We start from the raw sequence: 25,353 nt of genomic DNA on the forward strand, positions 1-25,353 counted from the left end.
CTATGCAGATTATTAAACGGACTATGAGACTGATATATGTGCGAAAATAATATCAATGCTTACCAGAATGCGTCGTGAAGGTGCGCTGTCCGCACATGGCGTCGTCGTTAAAGCTGTAGGCGGCAGCGTAGTCGAAGCCTCGGCTCGCAAACGTGTAGTGTGCTACCGAGTACTCGAGACGCAGGCTCGTCCAGCTGCGCACGACCACCGGCAGCCACGCCGCCTGCCAACCACATCGTCGTGTAAACGATGATTCATTACACGTAATTATGCCACGTGCATTTAGGAATCGACGTGACTAATGACCTTAGGGAACGATGACTGTGGTCACGGTGTAGGTGTGTAGTAAATACGTGCACGGAGTATTGACGTATTGTACTGTAACTGTCTACGCAATACGCGTACGGACCATACGGTGGCGGGTGCTAAGTAATTGAATTTTCAGGAACGAGAATCCGGCCGGTCGCCCCGGGCGTCGCCCGGCCACTAATAACAAGGGCGGAAGGATGACACGCCGCCAGTTAGGCCATGTTTTATGACCACCGGGACGAGGGCAGGCGTCAGTCCCTGATATTCTCGAAAATTTTGCAACAATGTGTCTTTGTGGCAATTTTGGTGCAAACGTCGCCAACGCGACGCTTGATAGGGGTAGAGCGCTGCGAATAATTAAATTACGTGTTCGCTGGTCGGGCGGTAGTGCAGTGCATGCAAAAGTTTGAACCGCATAACCACTTCATGTATGTCTCCAATTAAGATACTGTCGCGGAAAAAACTCAATTACGATGCGCTTGTTTTTCGTCCGAGACATATTATGATTCCTTTTACTGCGCGGAAAAAAATGAATGAATAAGTACCTATAAATTATCAGTCGGGACATCCAAACAGCCATAAACAACAAAGAAAACTAAACAAAAGGGCGAGTATTTAGTTGCGAGGCTTGAGTGGTAGGTAAAAGCACTTCTCAGACCCGTGTATCTTGTACAGTGTTATACACAACACTGAAAAGACTTTCACGTGCTTAGTTGCTCCCCTCTACTCAAGTAATTTATATTATTACGTTCGCTAAAGTTGAGAAATAAGACGAACGAAGTTAGCAATCAGTTAATTGCTATTCGATTACAGACTGAAACTTCGGACCGAGCAAATTGGTAAAGTCAAAGGAATGTACACCGAATTTAACAAAAAAAAGAATCAGATAATAAACTGTAACAAGAGGTATTGCGGCGGATAAACTTCTAGATACAAATGAACTGATTTGGTATAAAATATTATATGTAGTTTACCTACAAGGGATTCTCTTTTGCGGACAGTGCCCAACAATATCTATCTACGCGTTGATATATTATGTCGTTATATATGTATGTATACTCGTACTTAATCGCATACATTTTAATTAATTTAAAATAAGAATGCACTCAAAGTTTGCCTCTCACTGTGCCTTATCAGGTAGTGTTACCTATTAGTAGCTACTATTCAGAACGAGCTGACTGTGACCAAACATATTATATATCATTCATCATTGCTATTGGTACAAACAAGATTTACAGGCCAATTCGAACGTACCTATTATACCTACTGATGTCATTCAAATATCATGCCTTTAACTCGGACTTTTCCGTACATGTATTGGCGCGGACGCACGATAACTAATTAATATCATTGTATGTACGTTCGAATTAGTCTGTTGTACATAAATGAACGCTTGCAACTCCAGCAGGGTTACCTACATGCGGGTTTGCGGGATATAAGGATTAAATGTGTCGACAAGTACCTACCTCGGTTTTTGGGCTAATTATTGAAGTTTGGCTGCCCTACCTGAAAGTCACCACACAAACAGGACAGGTGCGTGCCATCGCCTGCTACGAGCGCGACGTGGTCATGGTAGTGCAGAGGGGTCGCAGCCCGGCACTCGCACCCGGCGTCGCCGCACGCCGTACGGCAGCCCGCCGCGCCCGACCCGGCTGGCTCGGCGCTCCACATGCGTTCCAACCGCTGAATCTGCACGGCAAATGAAAAATTAAATTACACTGTGATCGACCTCGGGTCAACAGTGTGATACACCTGCATTTTGTTTCAATATTGGGTCAAATAATATAGTAAAATATTATACCGGCATGATATTTTTTTGTTTTTATTTATTTTTATTTGTACCGCTGCTGTATCACTGTATTCGTTCACCCTAAATATATCGGGTGTCAATAAAACGACTGCGTTAGTAATTCAATACTATGCACGCTGCCTTTATACCGCGTCTTCGTGTTCTTCAGTGTAAGTAAGTGTAATTATTATACTTGCCTCGATGGTGACGCTTTGGTTAGCCGCCGGTATGAACCGGTGCGTGCACACCAGCCGCTCCTCGAGGTTCCAGAACACGTGGTGGTGTGTTGGTGCAGCCACGCCGCCGTGTGCTGGCGCCGCCAGCCCGTAATGCGTGGCCGTGCATGTGGCGTCCGGGGACGCAGTACCCTCGTGTTGCTCTGCACAAGAATGTTGTGTGTTGGTTTTCTATTACGTAACGATTTTTTTATATCAGATAAACTGAGCACATATAAACATTTCCTACAGAATAATACTCGCAAATATTGTTTTATTACCTTGGTTAAAATCACTCAAACGAGAGATAGTAGGTTGTTATTTTGGTATTCGATACCAAATCTTTGTAAGAAATTATTAAAGTAAGCACACAGATACTAGATGCTGCACTCAACGAAATACTAACCGTCATGAAACGCAAAAGCGCCATCAAGGAATTCTTCGTCATCAGCGCTCTGCGAAGTCGCGCGTCGCACCAAAATGGTCAAGTTAGCACCCTTGGATATCACTGCCTGCCGCACCAGGAACCTCCCAGACGGGTCCCTCGCTTCTCTCACGGCCGGACCACACACTCTCAGCAGCGTCCGGTCCGCTCTGTCTGACCGCTCGCCCCTCTCTCTCGAGGGAAACTCGTGAAGTCCTTCAAAGATCTCAATATGAGATCTACAACTTTGTAACCTGATTGCAAAAGAAAGTTGCGTTTCTTATAGTGAGAATAAGTCTTCAAGTTCTGTGTTTACGACCTTACTAAGCAGCTAACGAGATCACGTGAAGTCTTTGAAAGTTTAATCGATGTAATGAACCGTGAGTCTTACTTTCAACGTTGAGCAAATAGCTTATGTATATAAGACGTCTTGCTAAATGCCCGGGGAAAGAACGTTAATGTGCTCATTTAATTTATTGTAGCACTTTTCTAATAACGTAGATTATAAAATGTTTTTGTTAAGTTCTATTTTTATAATTATTATATAGGAACGTTTTCGGACTACGTTTATAAGATATCAACCAATGAAGGGGTATTCATAATACCTGTTGGCTTGCCTATTTTAGAACAATGGAGAGGATATTCAATAAAAGTATAACCTAAATTAGCTTCGGGTGGCCGAAAGGCTACGTGTTACGTGCCGCCACTGTTGAAAACATATTGATCAATCAATTATTTATACTTAGTTATAAAAACACGAAGGATTTCCTTAAATGCTAATGCTAATAAGTATTGAGTTGTTAAATTTAATCAGCATGTTTTTGCGCCTTAGGGAGGTGCCTCGCAAAATCTACCAGACGGATCTGCTTAGCTAATACTACATTAATTTTAGTACATCGTCACTGGTGAATTTCGATAGATGCTGCTAGGCGCCTCCTTACGGCGCATATGAGGATATGGTGGAAATATTCGTTGTCGTCGAGCAACTCTCGGTAGCTCAGTTGGCAGAACGATGGCTAGTGATCCAGAGCCGTGAATTCGAGTCTTGCCTGAGACAGTGAATTTTTCGACTTTTCATTTATTTCTAAGCTTTGTAGACGTTTCTGCTTAATACAAAATTAATTTAGTAGGTAATACAAACCTTAAATTATAATTAAACAATGTAACTTGCACGACGTCAGTCGGCGTGCCCAGCAGATGTATGGCGCACTGCGCGCGCCACGCGGACGCCCTCGTGTCGAAGTGTCCGGAGCGCGCGCCGCCGGGCCCGTAGCCGCGCACGCGCGCTCCGCACCCGACGCGCCCGCCGGCGCCCACGCCGCTCGAGATCTCATTTGCCACGGAATTGCTGTCCAAATCTAACAATCTATCTTCTGTAACATAAACAAGAAACACGTACTATAGGTATACATATACAGGGTGTTACTGACCATCGGGCTCGCTAAACTGAGCTACTTTTATTATGGCACCAACCCCGAAATCCCGAAATTTTTTTTTACGTTTTCATACATTTTGTCTGATCAGATGTCGACGTTTTCTATGGAAAAGCCAAAAAATTTTCCCCGATTTTAGGGTTGGTCTCATAGTAAAAGTAGCTCAGTTTAGCGAGTAAAATCAGGCCCTGGAATTAAAGCCCTATGGTCGGACACATACTGTAAATGATAATTGATTATGAAACAAATATTTCTATCTCTATGACACTGACAATCACGGTCTGTAAACTGGCGTTCAAAAGTGCATGGAGATGTTTCAATCGATAATATTAAGGCATTACGGTCGACATATATCCATTCACTTTTGAACGCCACTGTACATAGGTAGGTAACCTTTTGACGGCGTTGTATACCATGACGTGAACATACCTAAAATTATAGACATCATTTGGTCCTGCAGTGCATCTGTCTATGTGAAAACTTATTTTACTACGAAACAAGCAACTTTTTTCGTAATTATGGGAAATAAATGCAATCGAAATGTATGTCCCGATGTCATGCAAAACGTAGGTACTACGTATTTTACATAATGTTATTTTAAAATTTTAAAACTACATTAATTTAACTAAATTAAAACCTATTTTCTTTAAATTAATTTTCTGTTTATCAGTTATACAAGCGCCAACGTTTATTTTAATAATGTAAAAAAGCAGCAATATAAAGAAATTTCAACGTATTTTTAAATGAAACCTTCTACATGTATAGTCAGCCAAGAAAGTGGTTTACCACTTTTCGACTCTATCATCTGATTGATAGAGTCGAAAAGTGGTAAACCACTTTCTTGGCTGACCGTACAAATATGTCTGCTAAAGCAAAGTGCAATTCCTTCAAGAGTATGTTCATAATTCAAATACATATGTGAGATCATGCGATGTGAATTTATCTTATACCTACTTGTATATTTATTGCCGAACCTGAAACACTCTAACTAACTTATCGTATCCTACTCACTTGAGAATTGAATCCTATTCGATACTTTATTATTGCATTACGGAATTGTGTGAATATGAGGAATAATTTTACATGGGAGGTACAAGTAAAGGTATGATCACGTCTTTGAATAGCGTCAAATTGTCATGTTCACGAGAATGAATCTTGAAAATGAGTAAAATAATTAAACATTTTAAGGTGCTACTGTCACAGTAATAAATCCGGGTGCGTACGGCTAACGAATACCTACTACGAGCAGTTAGTCCTTACCAAAAAAAAACAATAAAAAAAATAGGTTACTTAATCCTCGACAACGTATTGTTTTATTATCATTCGAAAGCTATGTAAAGTATGAATGACAACGTTACCGGAGATGATTTGGTGTTTGAGGGGTACGTATACAGATGTAGTGCATAATTTTCCATCGTATTTTCACGGGAACATACGAACGAGTCTTGCTATTTCACTGCACGATTCGGGAAATGATTTAGAGATTAACTAGATATGAAATAGTAGAGATATGTGACGTTCCACGGCAAAAGGTACCTTATGGCGGCTGGCGTTTACGCTATTATTTATTAACGCCGCAATATCCAGCCGGGGCAATGGTACCTATTGACGACACATATCTCACTAGTGAAGCTCTAATTCATTTCCCGAATCGCGCCGTCAGTCTCGGTACAAAAATTACTGAGGTTAACTGAAGTAGCATAACAAATACAAACGTTTCCAAGAAAATACGATGGAATACAATTATGCACTGTGTCTGTAACTTTGATTGAGCTAACTTTTATTCAGGGACAATTTGAGTAATAATATAACGACAAAGCATTAAACGTATGCAAATGTATTTCACTCGAGAATTAAATTACATTCAACATTTTCAATAACGCGTGCGTACTCGTATTGAATAACAGCTGATTCATAAATAAATGAATAAAACTGAACAAATTAACTGGTACTTACCTAATGAAGTTTCTTTGACGTTTTTTGAATATAAAATACGTTGAGTTAATTTTTTCTGATCGTAATATTAATTAAAATGCACATGACAGGAATACAATTTTACGTTTTTTTTTAAATCCATATGAAGTTAATAAATCCATTAAGTTTTATTCAAATGTTGAATTCCCCTTCTAAACTGTAAGACCGTGGGATTAAACACTACAGATTTTTAAAGTAATGTTTCCAAGTCGTTTCTGCAATTTCGCAATGTCGTCAATTCTTATTATTTATTAAAATGGCCATTGTTTTTTGTTAATAGTTTATAAATTAATAATCAGCTTGGTTAGGTACCCACAGTCACCTACCCCTACTAACTAACTACAAAAAGTCCCCTTTTATGTCCGTTAATTGTGTCGTATTGGCAATTAAATACAAAAATGTATTTGATTAGAGAACCCTATTATAATGGGGTATGGTAAAAAATATCCAAGAGTCTTGGATATTTTATTTTGAATACAACTTAGGTATCTATACAAACCGTGCGACGTATGATGCGTGAGCGCAGCCAACGGCGGCGAGGCAACAACAGTGGGCGGCGGCGCGCTGCCGTCCACCCCCTCCGTGAACTCCACTCGAGCGATGAACCCATTGTAGTCGTACGGTGGCACCAGCGGTCCTGAACTAAACGTCACACAATTTTTAACCACAGTTCCGACGTCGCGTTCCCCTCTAATTAAATTAAAAGCAAGTCTACATTGAGGTTAGTGCAATTAATTTAAAAGCTGACGTCGGAAGTAGAATTATTTCAATCAGCTAGATTGCCAACGAGGACTTACTTGAATTCTAGTAATAGGTTTGGTCCGGGTTGCTCCAAAGTAGCGCTTCTCTCCGAGCAAAGCGTCGCCAGCAAAGGAGCGGAGGGCGAGTTGCCAGCTCGAAGCGTTAGGTAATCCGTGGCGCAGTGACTGCAAATAATTATAGCTGTGAAACATCCCCTACTTAAAATAAATTAAATTTAAAATATCACTATATAACTGCGGACTACGCGGTGCCTTTTAGAATTAAGTACGAGGCTTGACGCTGCAGTTTGCATGCTTTGGGATAACGCTTAGTGCAAAGTTGGCACTGTTAAAATTGTAGCTCTTATTTTAATCATTTAGCACGTAGTTTATTTTGCTCATAAGTCATAAGTCTGTTATCTTTAAAGCGGAAGCTGCGCAGTGTCTCTAAAAGTGTTTTATGAGTAAATGCATTAGTTACGCTTTTTGTATTTTTGACCAAGTAAAATGTTTTGAATAACTAGGTACCTACTTATTTAAATATAACAATACACGGTGTAACATGAGGAAACCGAATAATTTTAACCACGCATTTCTGAGGTCAAAAGAAGTAAAAAATGTAATATGAGTTTAGGTCATTACGCCAAAAAAAAATTCTTTTTGTTTTGTTTTTTCAATTTTTTGAATGTATTTGTACATAAAAAATAAATGTTATTGGTAAACTTGTCACTTAAAATTGATTTTTACATTTTTTTTTTCGTAGAACCTACTTTTTGCAAAGTGTTACTTGTCACTTTTTGACATCTATCAATAAGGATATTTAGACTACGTCCCATAGCAGCAACATCACCATCAAAAAGGCCTTTAACACTATGTAATAATAAAAACTTGTTTTTTTTTTAATTAATAATATCTCTGAAACTAGGCGAATTTCAAAAAAGTTTATAGGACATTTTTGTCTCTAAATATGATCAGGAATACGCTGTTAAAATTATTCGGTTTACTCATGTTACACCGTGTATTTTACATTTATGAAGTTTTCTTTAAATTATGTAACTGTAAAAAATATTCATTTTATTGGAATATTTTAGTATAAATTAATGCAAAGTACATATGCTTCATAGTATATTCTAAAATTGCCAGGTTTGCGGGTGTTAACAACACATCGAAAAACGCAGCGTCATCTAACTCCCAACGGTGGCACTCGCTGCTACGGCAGTGCTTTTAGTCGCCGTAGCATTTATCTACAAGATAACAGAACACTGTTTTCTTTGGCGAGTTTAAAGGCTGTGTTTGCTATTAATCTAAGAGCACAGAGCGGCCTCCGTGTGTATTAGTATGTGGGAAAACGTATTGCACCGAGATAGCGGTTTTATTTCTCTTCTCTGTTTTCTTTTGAGCATAAACGTGTTGTAGGTGAGCGGTACCTTTTGCATGCTTAAAGGATTTATTGCTAAAAAAGACATTCAACTAGAAGTTCAGCTTTATTGTTTATGGTATATATTCCTTTCATTTTATGTAATCAGGGAGGATAGAGTTATATATATCTTTGATGTATCATAGCCTCGTTGGTTATATTTATGGCATTAAAACGACCGAAACCTATACCTTATCATCATTTAGTTGATAATTTACCCATATAACAAGATCTGACGAACAATTTATTTACACAAACACAACTGCAGTCAGTCGAGTATCTGTTTAGCTTGCGCTAGCTGGCTGGAACGAAGTTTCATCCCCCTACAAATGCAAGTTAGCATTTCCGATGAGACAACAGGGAACACATTAGTGTAAGCCGGGATATCGCAATCAAGTGTACGCTGAGCGCGGTATGCATGCTAATAATAGGGAAGTTTTCTACCTCCGGTTCTAATTTACCACAGATTTGGCTTGGGTAGGGTAAAGACCGAAACAAGTGCGTAAAGTTAATTGAAGTGCCCTGTACTAAGGATTACAAGGGTACTCGATAGATACCATTGTTATTCATGAAATGTACGTAATGGCAATATAAGTGTGTAACGCTATTAAGTACTTTGAATTTGAATTTAGGATATTGAAACTATAGGTACCTAGGAATAAAAAAATACTACTCTGAAATATGAGTTGTCCCTTAATACAGCTTATATAGATTGTATTAATCAATAAATATCAATTTGTCAGTTTAAATATAGGTAACTACAATGCTAAAATCTACTTATCTCGCGAAATAGGCTCAAGTCGTCGAGTTGCGGAAAATCGCCCGAACTACAATACAATACTACAGTACAATCACCGTGGATTAAATAACAGGACCCGTTCTTTGCCTTCTATATTTCCTAGAAAACTTTTAGCGTGTATTTTGTTACTCGTGCCTCGAAAACGGAGTGCAGGATTAAATTATCCGAGTCTAAATTATCACGGGTTCCGCTGTGAAAGAAATGGAGGTGAAAAATCTGCCCGTTAATTTCAGTCAGTGCTGTGCCGTTTGTAGGGAATATTCCCCAGGGGCACTTTGGATAACGTTAATGTAACAAGCTTCAAGATTTCCTTAAAAGCTGAAATAATTGCATTTTAATATGACTAATAAAATACGTTTAGTTGCAGGCAGCATCCGTTGGTGTATCCCTTGCATTTAATTATATTCATGTTAACTTGTACAAGCTATAGTTCGTTTTTTTTAGCATTAGAAATAAGATAAACAATCTTGATGTGTCTTTTAAGTGAAAAACACATTTTATAAATAAGTTACGGCAAATATGTAACAGTTACGAATCTAATACGATCATTTATATTCTTCTGCTTTCATAAGTAATCGTTTTTGATTTTTAAAAAGCGTTTTCCAATTAAAAGACGTGTTAAGATCGCTTACCTTCTTGCAAGTTCTTTCTAATGCTAAAAAAAACGAACTATAGTCACGGTAGAAAAAAAAAACAGAATCAGTTCCAACTTGGACACCAGCCGTATTCGAACAATGAGATACGTCAAATACTAGATGTTGAAACGATATGGATTAGATATGTCAATGTCAAACAAGTGTCAAAATTGACATTTCTTTAAACAAAAACGTCACTTTTGACACTTGTTTGACACTGACATATCTATTCCATATCGTTTCAATATCTAGTATTTGACGTATCTCATTGTTCGAATACGGCTGTGTTTTGAAGATTTGTCATGACATGATTATGGTCACGGTCACGACCGTGATACTTAAGGAAGGGACGAAGCAATTAGCAAACATGAAGGATAATGTAATTACCTACCTATTACCAAAGTATGAGTAGGTAAAGTATGACAATTACAGAAATGATTTATCCGGGAATATATTCATAAAACAATCCCTTAATCCGGGTCATTGTCCCTATTATAAAAGTGTGTAAAACAAAAAAACATTATCGTATACAAAATACATATAGGTATTTTAAGAACAAAATAAACAAGATTCTTTAGATTCCTAATGAGAGAAGTTTAGGAACATTCCCGGTAATAGAGAAGTATTCCCGCGGTAACTACCAGTCACACGCAAACCCACAGGCGTGGAAGTGAGATAGAACGCCGGACGCTTATTAACAGTAACGATTGTTCGCAAGCCTTTCAAAACGCGCAGTGGATTTCATACGGGTGCTTGATAAAAATACATCCGGGAGCGGGGAAGTGAATAAAACTCTGCTGGCATTTATAACTTTGCTGCCTATTATTAATTCATAGCAGCTTGTTTATCAAAGGAAGTGGCTGTATATTAAAACCGGTTATTGTTTTATGATTTTTCCCACACTTATTTTGTTAGTGATGAAAAAAATGTTTACAGTTTTCACTTTTCCCTGTATTATCTTAATATTGTCATGCAAATTAAAAAAGGAAAGATAATGATAAACCGAGACTTGATTTGAAATATCCTCATAACAAAGGTCGGGGTGTATGTCAAATTACAATATTTTTTTAATTATTATAGTTATTATATCGTTATTTTTAAGGTTGCTACGCTCTTACATTCATAAGGTTCATGTTTGTCCCAGAAATGTAGGATGTAACGCATTGAAACTAACAACATGATGCAATAAATATACAGAATAGGTACTGAATACGATTAATATGCCTACGCAGAGTATGTACAGGAAGTCATTCACTCAGTTTTATTTACATGCATTCAGCGGTATAATATACACGGTGTAACATGAGGAAACCGAATAATTTTAACCACGCATTTCTGAGGTCAAAAGAAGTAAAAAATGTAATATGAGTTTAGGTCAAATTCGCCAAAAAAAAAAGTTTTCTGTTTTGTTTTTTTTCAATTTTTTGAATGTATTTGTACATAAAAAATAAATGTATTGGTAAACTTGTCACTTAAAATTGATTTTTACATTTTTTTTTCGTAGAACCTACTTTTTTCAAAGTGTTACTTGTCACTTTTTGACATCTATCAATAAGGATATTTAGACTACGTCCCATAGCAGCAACATCACCATCAAAAAGGCCTTTTACACTATGTAACAATAAAAACTTGTTTTTTTTTTAAATTATTAATATCTCTGAAACTAGGCGAATTTCAAAAAAGTTTATAGGACATTTTTGTCTCTAAATATGATCAGAAATACGCTGTTAAAATTATTCGGTTTACTCATGTTACACCGTATATATAGGTAGTTTGTCACAATCACTCATTGTTTTGCGGGCGACGCGGACGAAACACAAATTTGACAACCCTGAGAGCCGAAGAAAAAACTATGGACCTGATTCGGATTTTGAAATAGTTATCTATTAGATATCTTTTAGACATCACCAAGATACTATAACGATATATTTAAGATCTAACCTGTCAAATTTGACATTTGCGCGATTCTGGAGATACTCTTGAACGATTTCCACAGAATATGACTTAGAGATCTAATTCACATCTAATAGATATCTTACTCTATCTAACGTAAAAGTGACATTGGTTGCCCGAATTGCGCTGCAAAAGAGAACTAGTTGATATTTAAACTATAACGTATCTAGAATGGATCTAGTATGTGTCGTCTCTTGTGAATATCTTGAAGTTCGAATACGGCAGTATGTTACGGGGTAGGTGGAAGGAAGCCTCGCTTCACGCGGTTATTAGGATAGGTAGGGCAAACCATTCGGTGATACGTAGTTATTCAAGCCATTCGGTGATACGTAGTTATTCGGTGATAGTCAGTTTTATTGTCTTTTAGCCGAGTTACCCCGGTATTTTTTTTGCTTAAAACAATGTTTAAGAGATACCATGGATGTGACTAATGTGGTGTAATATGGTTTCAAGTAATATAATTACCAGGTAACGCGGCGGATAATACACATTAAAACTGACTATCACCGGATAACCAAGTATCACCGAATGGCCAAGGTATGCCCTATATAACGCAACGCTGGTACCAGGGACGACAATATTTATTATTGGAAATAAAAGGCACCCGCAATCCAGGCATGATGTTATCTCTCCGATGCAGTTACACGTATAAAGCACTTTCTTAAAGTATCTACTTAAATATTAAAACTTACAATCTTACGGCGCGATTCGGGAAATGAATTAGAGACTCACTAGATATGAAATAGTAAAGATATGTGACGTTCCACTGCAAAAGGTACCTTATGGCGGCTGGATATTGGAGCGGCGTTAATAATAGCGTAAGCGCCAACCGCCATGAGGTACCTTTACCCGTGGGACGTCACATATCATTACTATGTCGTATCTAGTTAATCTCTAATAAATAATATAAATTCATTTCCCAAATCGCGCCGTTGGCCTCTATGCCTTTAACATGTAAGGCAGTCTACAAATGTGCTATAGGTATATGGGTTATGGTACACTATTTCACTGCACTTATATTTATTATTGTATAAATGTTTTGTTCAAGATTACAAAATAATTTCAGGAAATGATGTAAGAAAATAATGATGTAAGGGACCTACCTATTTATCGATCGAAGTTTTAGATCGAATTCAGAAAATCAAAACCAGCGAAAGCGATGGCAATAGAAAGATTGAAATTATGAAATATAGAATATTGAATATGCCAGAAATAACTAATAGAAAAGTTGATAGTTTAACGTTCCGTTTTCTTATTACAAAATGTTCAAGTCTAATTACGATGCGATATATACATACCGACCTATTCAAACGAAATAATATGCTAATAATGGTACATACAAATTTACATAACATAAGCATTCAGTACGAACTACTGCGTACGAATACAAGGAACTCAACGAACATACTCGTAGGTTCTGCTCCGCCTGCGGGGCTGAAATTCAGTTGATCACGGTCCGTTAATCGGTGTTGGTTAGTGCGATTGTCCGAGAAAACGCCAGTTCCTGTATCTATCGCTTACAGAGCGAAGGCGATTTGGCGCTCAAGGCAATCTCCGTAACTGTGACCTCAAGGTTCGTAGAAATTGCGCGTATTCGGAGAGCGTATTATATTGAATTGCTTAAACGTTCGACTCGCTAGTGCGCGGTAATCCACTGGAATGAAATGCCGGGAGATAGCCAACTCCGCTTCATTAGCTTCGGCAATAATGGCTACACCGTCGACCGCGTGTTAGCTTAGTGTGATTAGGTAACGATTAGGAACGTTGTTTTAACCGGATTCCAAAAACGAGCACAGGCGACAACAACGTAAGCGATTTTCACCTTGAATAGGCCGGCAGGTGAGAAATAGTTATCATCTGAAATAGTTATAAAACAAGCAACGCTATTTATGTAGGTTTCTCAAAAACTTCGGTACTCTGGCACTTGCTGTAAATAAAAAATTAAATCTAAATAAATAGATTGATGGATTATGTATTGTAATGCATTTGAAAATGTAGTACCTACATTTTCCTCAGTGCAAATCCATCTAGTCGATCGTTAAATAATACACAGCAGAGCTTAAAAGAGTGCAGCTCACGTGTTTTTGATGTGAAATGAAAAAGCCAGAGCAAAAACTAAGAGTGATTTTTTTTCATTAATAAACTTAGATACTTTTCTTAGGTTTTCCACATCACGCTAATGGGTATTACATCTTAAAACAGCAGAATATGGTTTTATTATCAAATTATAAACTACGCCGCTCGCCAAATACTGCCAAGCAGTTTCATAGTGCTGTGAAACTGATTTAATTTATTTCAGTTTAATTGTATTTTCAACTGTACCTTATTTTTTGTAGGTAAATAAAAAACTTCATTTTAAACTTATTGTGGCCCATTGTGTTTACAAAGTTTCACAACAATGATTGCAATTAACAATAACAATACCTACCTACTAAATAATAAACAAAAAATTCAATAGCATTTGAATATCGTCATGCATACGTTTACGTTTACGCGTAACTACTTTCAAGGGCTGATTTCAATACTGCGCAACACGTCACCACTGTGTGTAAGGGCTGCATTAGATGGTGCGCGAACTCGCATGCGATTTTATTAGTTACATTGCGGATTGTTGGTTACGTCCAATTCAACCGACCGATCAAAAACCGCAATGTTATGAAACTCGCGTGCCAGGTCTCGCATCGTCTAAATGAGCCATAAGGCGCACGATGTCGCCAGACACGTCGAGCGAAGTCCGGCAACACTTCACATAACATCGCGAACGAGGCATGTCGTGGACATTTGTCGCCTAGTGTAGGTATTCCTGGGTTTAATAATAGATATGTGACGCTAAACTTGCTAGCATGTGCCGCTGTAGAAACTAGCCACACGAATGATTATTTTTCCTTGAATCCGATACATAACTACTTACTTAATTATTTCATGATAATACTCACTTTCTGGGCAGCAAAATGGATGTGAAGATGATTTTGACCCTGGTGTTGACGGAGTTGGTGGCGAAGAGGTAGCGACACCGGCGGTGCGGCGGGTATAGACCCGGGTAGCCCGGGCTCGCCAGCACGCACGGGCTGGGCCCGCGGCACGATACATCTTGGTACAGCCAGTCGCAATCTATGTCAATAAAACAACAATAGGTATAAGTACTTTATATGATTAACATTGGGAGCCGGGCGCCCCATTTCCAGTACAAAATGAACACACATACGGTCATACGTGTTCTTAGCAGTGAATGTGTTAATGTCGCAATTGTCGCTAAATTATGTTTTTCAACAACATCTAAAACAAAATTTGGGAGTAAAACTGTAACTAGATGTATAAACTAAATAAACTAGGTAACTAGGTATTTATCGGTTGAATAAAATAAACACCGAAATAGATTGTTCAGCAAATTTTGCCTATTTCATTCGATTCATAATAAAACACTCGCGCTCAAAATAATACAAGCAGAGAGATCAGAAATATCAAACATTTCTGTCAGCCCAATTTAGCGACAGAAAAGTCACGTAATATATAATTTATAAGTGAGTTCGATGTGATATCCTGCTGATATTTGGACACATAATATTTATAAACAGAAAGTGACAAGGGTCGCACCTACGTCCGGCACACGCAACGCGCGTTCAGTTCAAAGCATTTATGTATTGATAAAAAGTAGACAAGTTTGTCAGAATATTTCAACTGAATTTATAATAACCGTTTAAAGGAACTCCCGAAATACATTTAAGTAAATTAAAATAATAAAACGAAGTCTAAAGATGCTTATCATAACTTTGCAATCATTAAAGCACTTGTAAAAGATGAATATCATAAAGCAAAGTTTATGCAGGTTAAGGAAAAGCTAAATGGAGTGGGAGTGCAATGGAATTAAATGGATCTGAACGACTTCAAGGAGGGAGTTGAGCGTCGCTTCTGCTCAAGTTTTGTAGTGGTGCGTACTTTCAATACATATTCTTTTTGTAATCTTCAAGGCGCTCGTTTTAGAAAAGAATGCGTACGATTTACTATTACTTTAAAATACTTTCAAAAAGGCATTTCAGCGAAATAGGGATATCATCATCATCATTTCAGCCTATATACCGTCCCACTGCTGAGCACAGGCCTCCTCTCATGCGCGAGAGAGCTTGGGCTATAGTCCCCACGCTAGCCCAATGCGGATTGGGGACTTCACATACACCTTTGAATTTCTTCGCAGATGTATGCAGGTTTCCTCACGATGTTTTTCCTTCACCGAAAAGCTAGTGGTAAATATCAAATGATATTTCGTACATAAGTTCCGAAAAACTCATTGGTACGAGCCAGGATTTGAACCCGCGACCTCCGGATTGAAAGTCAGGCGTCATATCCACTCGGCCACCACTGCTGCTATAGGGATATGTATAGATACTAATACATGCTAACATGATCCAGTTTAATGTGACCAATGTTTATGACCGTTTAACCTTTAGCCGCCACGTCAATGAAGTAATAAAGTACCAATGTAAGTGTAGCATACCTACGGATAAGCGTGGATGTGGCCTTCACGAATTAACACATTCATTGCCACTAAGTGCTACGGTTTACGCTCGTAGCGTGTAGCCATGGTTTCGCCGTATGTAGAGCGTAGTCGCCACGAACAGTGTACCCAACAGTCGGGTTCTTGGCCCTGAATGTGTTAAGGCTTGCTTATGCATTGATTAGTGCGTTACAAGTTCGTACATTTCCTACTTGCGTTTAGTAGGTACGAGTAGCAACTATATGAACTTACAATAATCACTAAATTAATATGTAGACAGACCCAAAAGTGTAGGCCAGCCACACTTAGGTGTATACTAAGTATAAAGATAAAGCAGACCTGTAAGCGGGATCCTGGAACCGCCGCTCGGATGGAAGCCAACGCCTTGCGTGTTGCTGAGAGAAGTGAAGCTGAAGAACGCTAGGAACTGTGACCGGTCCGTCGTCTCCGTTATCCTGTCGGAATGGGACTACAGTCAAATATTTTCTGTAAACAATTTCATATAATCAAAGTACGCTATTTACGTATCTTGTGCAAGAACCTATAAGAACCGAAGTTGTTATCAAATAGTTACTTTTACTTGTTTCAAACTACTAACAGTTGCATCAGAGCATCCCGACTTTAGGTGTATCCTAGACTTTGCAATCGAAGTTTTACTCTGCCAGCCGCGCAGCCCTCCGTAAAATCTACAATTACACGAAAGAAACCTCGGCAAAGCATTGAAAGTTAAAATTACGAGTAAACAACGTGATCATTGTTGCGGTTGGCAGTTAAACTGCATAAATCACGGCCGCAATGCTGGGAACTGCAAAGTGACGGCACTTGCTCAATTACCGCCCTAACGTATTACCGCAGTCGCAAATCGGGTCGGAAATGGAATTACGCGCGTCTCAAGCCATAAACTGACATCAGCGACCACAGTGCTACTCGTACATTGCTGGTACGGGTCGGCATGGCTTTGCGAGCGCCGGGACCGCAATTCCGAACAGAGCATTACCGGTTCCGTTGTGACGACCTTTTGTCCCACTGACTACCGGAACATGCGTTTCCGAAACGAACTGCAAATGCAGATAAATTTTGAAGCGCTCCAACCATTACGCCTCGCAATAATGCCGGCTAAGTACCTAGGAGTATTATTTATTACGGGTTCGGACGAGCCACTGGTTTGAGTGGGTACCACGTGGGTACCTAAGTATTATGAAATTTATGAATATATAGTATGCACATCTAATACCTTTAAACGAGCAATTCTTGTTTATTTATATATTTCGGGGATCTCGGAAACGGCTCTAATGATTTCGAAATTTGCAATATGAGGGTTTTCGGGGGCGATAAAACGATCTAGATCTTATCCCTGGGAAAACGCGCATTTTTGAGTTATATTATGTTTTCCGAGAAAATCTCGGTCTCCCAGATATTGTATATTCCTAGCGACCCGCCCCAGATTCACACGGGTTAGACAAAAGTTAACAAATTATACACCTAAACCTTTCTCAATATAGGTGAAAAACGCATGCAAATCCGTTTAGTAGTTTTTGAGTTCATCGCGAACATGCATACACACAAACAGACAAATGCGCGGGGGACTTGGTTTTATAAGGTATACCTAGTGATTAGCTACATTAGCAGAACATTTTTCGAATTAATTTTAATTAAATATACTTATTATAAAATATCAAGATTCCCTGTAATTGCTAGGAGGTACTTTATTAAAATTACATTCTCGCCGGATAGGATGCTCCACCGGGACCGATAATTTGATAAGGATCAGGTTAAGAGAAAGCTTTTCCAAACCACTTGGTAGGACATGTAGCGATACTCAGATTTAGAAAGAGAACCTAATTTGACATTGCGGGCACTTATTTATTAAGATTACTGAGTGGTAGTATAGAATATCTACTTTCTATGAGTTCATTTTCATGGTGAAATGCTCAAAATGGTACCTATAATCCCCAAAAGGATGGAATTGCTGTTATTTTTCTTTTATGTACTTAATTATATACCTATCTTTATATGTTGTAATTCAACATCACGTTTTAGATTTGCAGACTAGTGATTATAATGTCATTAAAATGTATCTTAATATCGAGTAACAAAGCATCACCCTCGTAAAAATATAACATGAATTTCACATTTCTCTTAGAGTTTACTCGTCGTGCACCATCAGTGTATTTTGCGGGAGGAATGTAGCGCTCGTTGGCACTTCAGGTCCTATCTGGGCAGCCGTAGCTACGCCGTGGTCGGTGAACAGCATGACGAGCAAGGTGTAGCGCTCATTGGCCCCACAGGGGTCCTAATCTGGGTCGCGGCTCAGATCTTTAGACCCATACCTCAATTCCAAAGAGGAAGCGCCGTGGTCAGCGAGCAATACCTAAATTCCAAAGTGAAAGCGCTGTGGTCAGCGAACAATACCTAAATTCCAAAGAGGAAGCGCCGTGGTCAGCGAGCAATACCTAAATTCCAAAGTGGAAGCGCCGTGGTCAGCGAACAGCACGACGGGCGGGGTGTAGCGCTCATTGGCCCCGCAGAGGCGGGTCTCGGCCGGGCCGCCGGCGCCCGCAGCGCGCACCGCGCTCGCTCCGCTCAGCTGCAGCCAGCCGCCTTCGCAACTATGTAAAAATAGCAGACACATCTAGTTAGCTTTTCTGGGCATTTTTCGAAAGTCGATATTCATAAGAACCCAAATAACATTACATTGAGTGTGAACCCAAATAACAAACTTTCTGCCAATTAATTTAGTATCAAATAGACATTCGCGTTGCGTGAGTTTATCACGTATAGGTTTAACAATATAATGAAAAATATAAAAAATATATTACATATAATACTTATATAATAAATACCTACTTCAAATTCTTATCAAAAAAAATCATTGATTAAGTCTTAGGAAATATTCAAAAACTATGTTTAACCTATTACATAGTTATTTGATTTGATTAATTTTGATACATAGGTACAGAATACAATTGCTCTGCTTTTCCCTTCACACTGATAACATTTTTATTAAATCTGAATGGGAATCACAATAAGTTCGTTTATCCGTGTAAAATGTATGCAAGCAACAAATTGAATATGGCGGATATCCAATACCGCTTTATTTAGAAAAAACCTCCGAATATTGGCTTGCACTGACCCGAACAGTTCAAGTTCTGAATAATAATGAGGAATCCGTGCTCCAAATATATGGACGTATGGCGGGTAAGTTAGTCGGTCAGTCTAAATACCTATTCAATTTGACGGGACATTGATCACACTGCGTGCGTGTGACAGGCCCTGTCCCTTCACACTCGACTTTTTCCTATATCGGGTGGTCCCTGTTTGTGAAATTCTGGATAGTGGCAGTAGAATTATTGCCCATCTGATAAATAGTGAAGGAGCTCGTCCATGAATATAGGTCGGAAACATAAACACGGCAAAAAACGTGTCAAGTAAATAAATGTATATTATTTATATTACCGTCAAGTGGGGACAGGAGGAGTAACATTACTTATTAGATCAATGAATAGTATTCCTGAATTAAATATATGAACGTGACCGACAGCAGTGCACTTTTTACAATCTTCGAATCAGGATTTACTAGAAGTACTAGTACATTTACCTCATCTGTCCCCAGTTACCACACATGACTTATTTAGTACAGTCGCCATCAGATATATCGGAGCGGCAAAGGTGTTCACAATATCTGAACGCGCACTCTAATGCCTTGACAATAGATGCGTGTTCAGATATTTGTGAACACCTTGGCTGCTCCGATATATCTGATGGCGACTGTACGTGTCGAGGTACAATACAGTACGCGGCGCGCAGCTATAACTGACACTACTCATGCACTGTTAGTGCTTGAAAATGGATACCAAGTTAGTGGAAATTAAACTTTCGTGAGACATCTTTTAAACTGTTTAAGTGACAATGGATTCACTCACTTGAATTTAGCACGAAGTGCAATCGCCGCGAGCACTCGAGCCTAAAGAAGGACCCCCAACGGGCCCGAAACATGTCGCCAATAGCGACTAAAAATGAGTGAAACCGATGTCGTCTAAACAATTTACCAAGTTAGTGCTTGAAAATGGAGACCAAGGCTCTCCAAAACATGTCACGCGTGCGAACAATTGAACAATTTAATATATAGCTAATACCTACCTATATTCTGGGGATTTTCCGACCGCATTTTCACAGTAGGTAGTACTAGGTAGTTTTCTACTAAAAGGTATGCAAACCTCCTAATATAGCATTATTTTCTAAAATGGCGGTAATTTATCATGTCGTAAACTGATATTTGGGATATGGAAATACCTCTGAAAATTTACTAGATTATTTGGCAAACTGACCCGAAATATAATATCAAACTGTACGAGCGAGAACACCTACATGTAATAGGTACAATTACAGTATATACCATGTATAGGTACCTACTTCATTAATCGATTAAAATCGCTTTCATTTAGAATGTAACATTGCATAGTGGCTACAAAAGGCAAAATGAAACCATCAAGTAAACAACAAAAGTTCCATTTGTTATTATTGTTGTTCCTAGTAATAGTTAATATCCGACGGGTAACTCCGGCCCCGGTGAATACTCGTAGTTAAACTTGCTCAATGCATAAAAAAATGGCAAATTCCAATTTCAAACAGCGCGTCATAGGTGAGTCGTTTCTTTGTTTTGTGAGTGCGCCAAATTGGATGGAATCGAATGGTCTGTGTGTTCGGGATAAAAAGTTCAGTGTTTCTTGTTTACTGATAGAAAAAATTATACACAGATATCATGTGTCGTGGCTAAATAGCGTGGGTTTAATGGTATTTTGTTTTTTTTTATAATTTAATTATAATTGTTTATTTCAGAAAACAATCTATGAAATATTTCAAACTAAATTATTCTTTCAAATGATAATTTGTCATTACCGTGTATTAACGCCATACTAATGCAATGTCCATATCTCCGCAGATAAGTCTTACAGAAAGAGACCAAAACTATTTTCAACATCCTTGCATCCTAAACATTATATTAAATACCTAAAATAATAGTACATTTCGATGCTAGTGCGGAAGGTATGTCATTACTTCACGAGTACCGAGATATCTTGCCACGAGCCGCAGGCGAGTGGCAAGACTCGGGACGAGTGAAGAATGACATTTCCGCACGTGTATCGAACGACGTTTTTTAATACAGTTGCGAAAAAATAAGAAAAACATTGTTAATCGTACACTAAACAAAAGTGGTAACAGTGACAGCTCGGTTAGACGTCGTCTTTAAGTATATTATATCTATGGGCGTTTGGCAGCTATTCCGTTCCATTCAGTCAACTTATTAAGAACGGAATTTTCAATATTGAATATTAAAAAATAAACGTGTTATAATGATGAAGAGGTAAGTAATTAAATATGAAATATGTAATATTTTTCGTATTCTTACATTAACGGTAGGTTTTTATGCTGATTACGACGTTTAAAGGAAACTAATATTAACACTCATCAATAAGTAGTCGTGAATTGGAACAAGTATAAATTTAAAAAAATTGGAAAAGTAAAAAGCACTAGTTCGAGATAACCAACTTTCCGCACGCTAAACAGCTACGTAAAGTAGCACTTTTTGAGCAACTGTATTAAAAAGATTTTTTTTACTGTGGACTTGCCAATATACACTAAATCAACCTAACCCAGCCTAACCTACCCTGCTACGATTTTCACGTGGTCTGTCTGACTGTCAATCTCCTTTCAACCCCAGGAACCCAAATTAGAGGTTTTTTCGAAAACTACAAATTAATAATACTATCACGGCAATTTACGTATCTGTCGGGATACAGACAGATACGGAAATTGCCGCAATGTTGCAGTTGTATAAATAGTTTTCGTTTCCATTTTATGTGTTAGATATAGTTCTAGTATTTAATTAGTTTAGTGAACTAAAGCATAACTGCCTCGTCGTCGAACGGCGTACGCCTGGGTCACAACGGAAGAACAGCGCTGGCTTTGCCAGCTACATGCTGAGTTGTGACCCTTTTATGGCATTTTGCACTAAATGATATACATTGTATATTTGTCAACATGTTTTTGTCATCTGTGTTTGTTTGTCATAAATAAATGTTTATCTATTCTATTCTATTCTAATACCTTACCTGGTACCATTGAACCTTCCAACGGAAACAAGCCTGTAGAGCTGAATCTCCACTCGCTGGCCTGCGTCCGGCTGTAGAAAGTAGGAGCAGGCACCAGGGCCTTGGATGGAGGGCGATTTAATCTGCCCAAACGTCTTGCCGGATTTGGTCTTGAGGACGCGTGAGTCGATTGTGATGTTGCACACTGACAAAAAAGTACAAATTAGTAAGATGTCGTCAGCGCGCTTATTCAATGATTTATACCGGGTGTGGCCTGTAATATGAGCAAAAAATTAAACTGTAGGCTGTACTCCTCATACTGACCAACATTTGTTCAGCGACTTTTAAAAATAACTTGTGGTTTGATTTTTAATACACTTTAATGTTTATTCTAAGACGCAAGGTATTGCGAATTTTGTTATGTTTAAATGCGTGACAAGCAACGTCCATCACAATGATATGGCGTGGCGATGGCTTCCAATGAAGATAATATTTATTTTGTATGGAAAATTGTTCAACAACTTTTAAAAATATACTTCATAATTTTTAAAAGTTGTTGAACAAAAGTGTTACCATTTGAGGAGTACAATCTATTTTTTAATTATTTGCTCGTGTTACAGGCCACACCCGGTAGTTTCCTATTCATTAACATTTACTAATAATAAATTGCTGGTGGCACCCTAGGTTAGGTTTTTTATAATGTGCTTATATGTATTTTTTATTGTCTTTTACGTGTTTTTACATTTTACTTCTATATTCATATTATAAATGACCTAGCCTAAGAAGAAAAATAAATATTCATATTCATATTCATATTCTTTATTTGTATTAATCATACATTGAATTAATGATAATTATTTAATAATATGAGTCTCTCCTATTTATTTTATTAAGAGTTTATATCTTATCCTCTACATTAAATCACATTTGTTACAAAACATGTCTGCGCAGCGGTGTGAGAGCTTGAATCCCACAAGAACAACACTGGAATGCTTTGATATTGGCCAAGGGTTAATAATGGACCGTTATTCAAGGAAAAGGTAAACATTGCGCGAACCGGACCTCGCAATCCACTGGGTATCCGGCTACAAACAGCGGTCCGTTTTTAAACTGTCGTTTATTTAATTTATTTGCATTGATATAAATAAGCAATTCGAAAAAGTCTCATTCGCGATTCTATTTCGCGTGTACAGTCAGCAGCAGAAGTAGCTAAGCGGGCGATGTGTCAAAATGATCTTGACGCGACTTTATTGTTAAGAAAATAAGAGCGTTTCAATTGTAATTTTGAACACTCGCCCGCTTAGCAACTTCTGCTGCTGACTGTACCACGCCTTCTCTCATCGAAATTCGACGGCACGTAATTGGAAATTAAATCAACTTTTCGTTCACCAAGCGTCGTATTCATTAGGTTTATCTTTGTGATTTGTCAATAAAATTGAACTCTTCATTTCATCGTATTGGAAAACTTAGTCGTGGCTTAGTCGTATAGCGGAAGCAGTTATAAAGTTGACCCAAAAATTTTTTATAAGCTATGAGCTTCATCACATATGTTCCTTGAGTAATTCTAAGCATTTCAAGCCTGGGAGCCAATAAGAAATGTGTGTCTACTCGGATTTGTAATGGATTCAAACTTTCAACCCCTTTTTAACCCTGTTAGGGGATGAATTTTACAAAACGCTGAAATTACTTTTCCTGTCTTTTAATAATATCCCCAAATACAAAGATTCAAGTCCCGCGTTCGAAAATTTTTTTGATATCCATACAAACTTACAACTCCTTTTTCACCACCTTAGGGGATGAATTTTCAAAAACGCTGAAATTAGTTTTCTTGTATTTTAATAATATATCGTTTTACGAAGTTTCAAATTCCTAGCTTAAAATAAAACTTGAACCCCATACAAACTTTCATCCCCTTTTTAACCCCCTTAGGGGTTGAATTTCTCAAAATCGCTTCTTATCTCTTGTACACTTTATAAATGTAATCTAGTGTGCAAATTTCAACTTTCTATCTTTTGTAGTTTCGGCTCCGCGTAGCAAAAATCTCCAACCAAATTTTTCACCTTTTTACGTTTTTCTTGTAAAATTACTATGAAATTGAAAAAACAAATATCAGCAATGAATTCTACGTCTTTGGTTTATACGAAAATGATACCAAACTTGCCCTAGTACCCACCAGGATCAGAGTAGATTTTTTTTAAAGATGACGGATGGCGGCCGTCTTTGTACCCCACCCTCCCCCCCCCCCTTCAGGCTAGAAATGCTTAGAATTACTCAAATATCAGATGTGATGAAGCTCATAGCTTAATAAAAAATTTTTGGGTCATGTATGGCAGCGTTACATAACTGACTCCAGTAGTACATTCGTTCTAAAGGGCAAATAAGCTTCTTAATATATTTTTTTTGCCTTTTTTTGTGTATTGTTTGATGAAGAACGAATATGTTGAAATTTTGACAGATATACTAACCAAGTTTAAAACTAAGCTGAGAAGTTTTCTTTTAGTAGTTACTACAAGTATAAATAAGCTCGCACAAATCTTTACCATTAAAGCGTCGCTTAAAACAATGATACAATTGCTAATTGGGTTCAGCACCAACAAGTTGTCGGAACACTGTATAGTAAAGTTATGAATAATACAACTTGCGCGGTTCGCAGCCTGCCTTATTTCGCCGGGTACAAAGGATTAGACTAAATTATTAAAATCAAACTTTGCGGAGGTACTATCCGTGTTTTACGGTTCAAAAGTCAAATCCCGTGCTGTCAAGGACGCGTCGGGTCTTCTCGATTGTGCCGGTACGGAAACCGACCATTAAAGTGACGTAAGCGATTTCCAGGTCATCAATTTTAGGCGTGATAAGTCGAAAGTGCAAGAGTGGACGGGAAGATTAAAAGTGGGTGTCTGGGTTTTATTATAATTTTGTATTAGCATTTATGAATATCGTGCTGAAACTGCAAGAACTTTCGATAAGCCGAACGAAATTAGGATTTTGGATGATGATGCATTATTTTTCTTTTGTAATAGTCTAATCGTTGAACGAGACACATTATAGGATATTATGGGACGGAACCAAAAGTTGTCTCAC

General features: G+C 38.1%; 1 protein-coding gene across 2 annotated transcripts in view; it reads right to left on the reverse strand.

Moving 5' to 3' along the window:
• The window catches only part of LOC134680188 (uncharacterized), a 41,553-nt gene that overhangs the window by 13,434 nt on the left and 2,766 nt on the right, over positions 1-25,353 (reverse strand). For both annotated transcript variants that reach the window (XR_010100435.1, XM_063539267.1), the window contains exons 3-13: positions 22,294-22,477; positions 18,634-18,789; positions 16,520-16,635; positions 14,625-14,799; positions 6,942-7,070; positions 6,644-6,786; positions 3,879-4,110; positions 2,720-2,991; positions 2,296-2,477; positions 1,816-1,998; positions 64-223 (exon numbers count right to left, since the gene is read on the reverse strand). Coding sequence is in view for 1 of the 2 variants with exons in the window: in XM_063539267.1 (XP_063395337.1) it covers positions 64-223; positions 1,816-1,998; positions 2,296-2,477; positions 2,720-2,991; positions 3,879-4,110; positions 6,644-6,786; positions 6,942-7,070; positions 14,625-14,799; positions 16,520-16,635; positions 18,634-18,789; positions 22,294-22,477 (1,932 nt within the window). In the remaining variant the exon portion in view is untranslated. The remainder of the gene's footprint in view (positions 1-63; positions 224-1,815; positions 1,999-2,295; positions 2,478-2,719; positions 2,992-3,878; positions 4,111-6,643; positions 6,787-6,941; positions 7,071-14,624; positions 14,800-16,519; positions 16,636-18,633; positions 18,790-22,293; positions 22,478-25,353) is intronic.

This window comes from Cydia fagiglandana, chromosome 3 (assembly GCF_963556715.1).
Source record: "Cydia fagiglandana chromosome 3, ilCydFagi1.1, whole genome shotgun sequence".
NCBI lineage: Eukaryota > Metazoa > Arthropoda > Insecta > Lepidoptera > Tortricidae > Cydia > Cydia fagiglandana.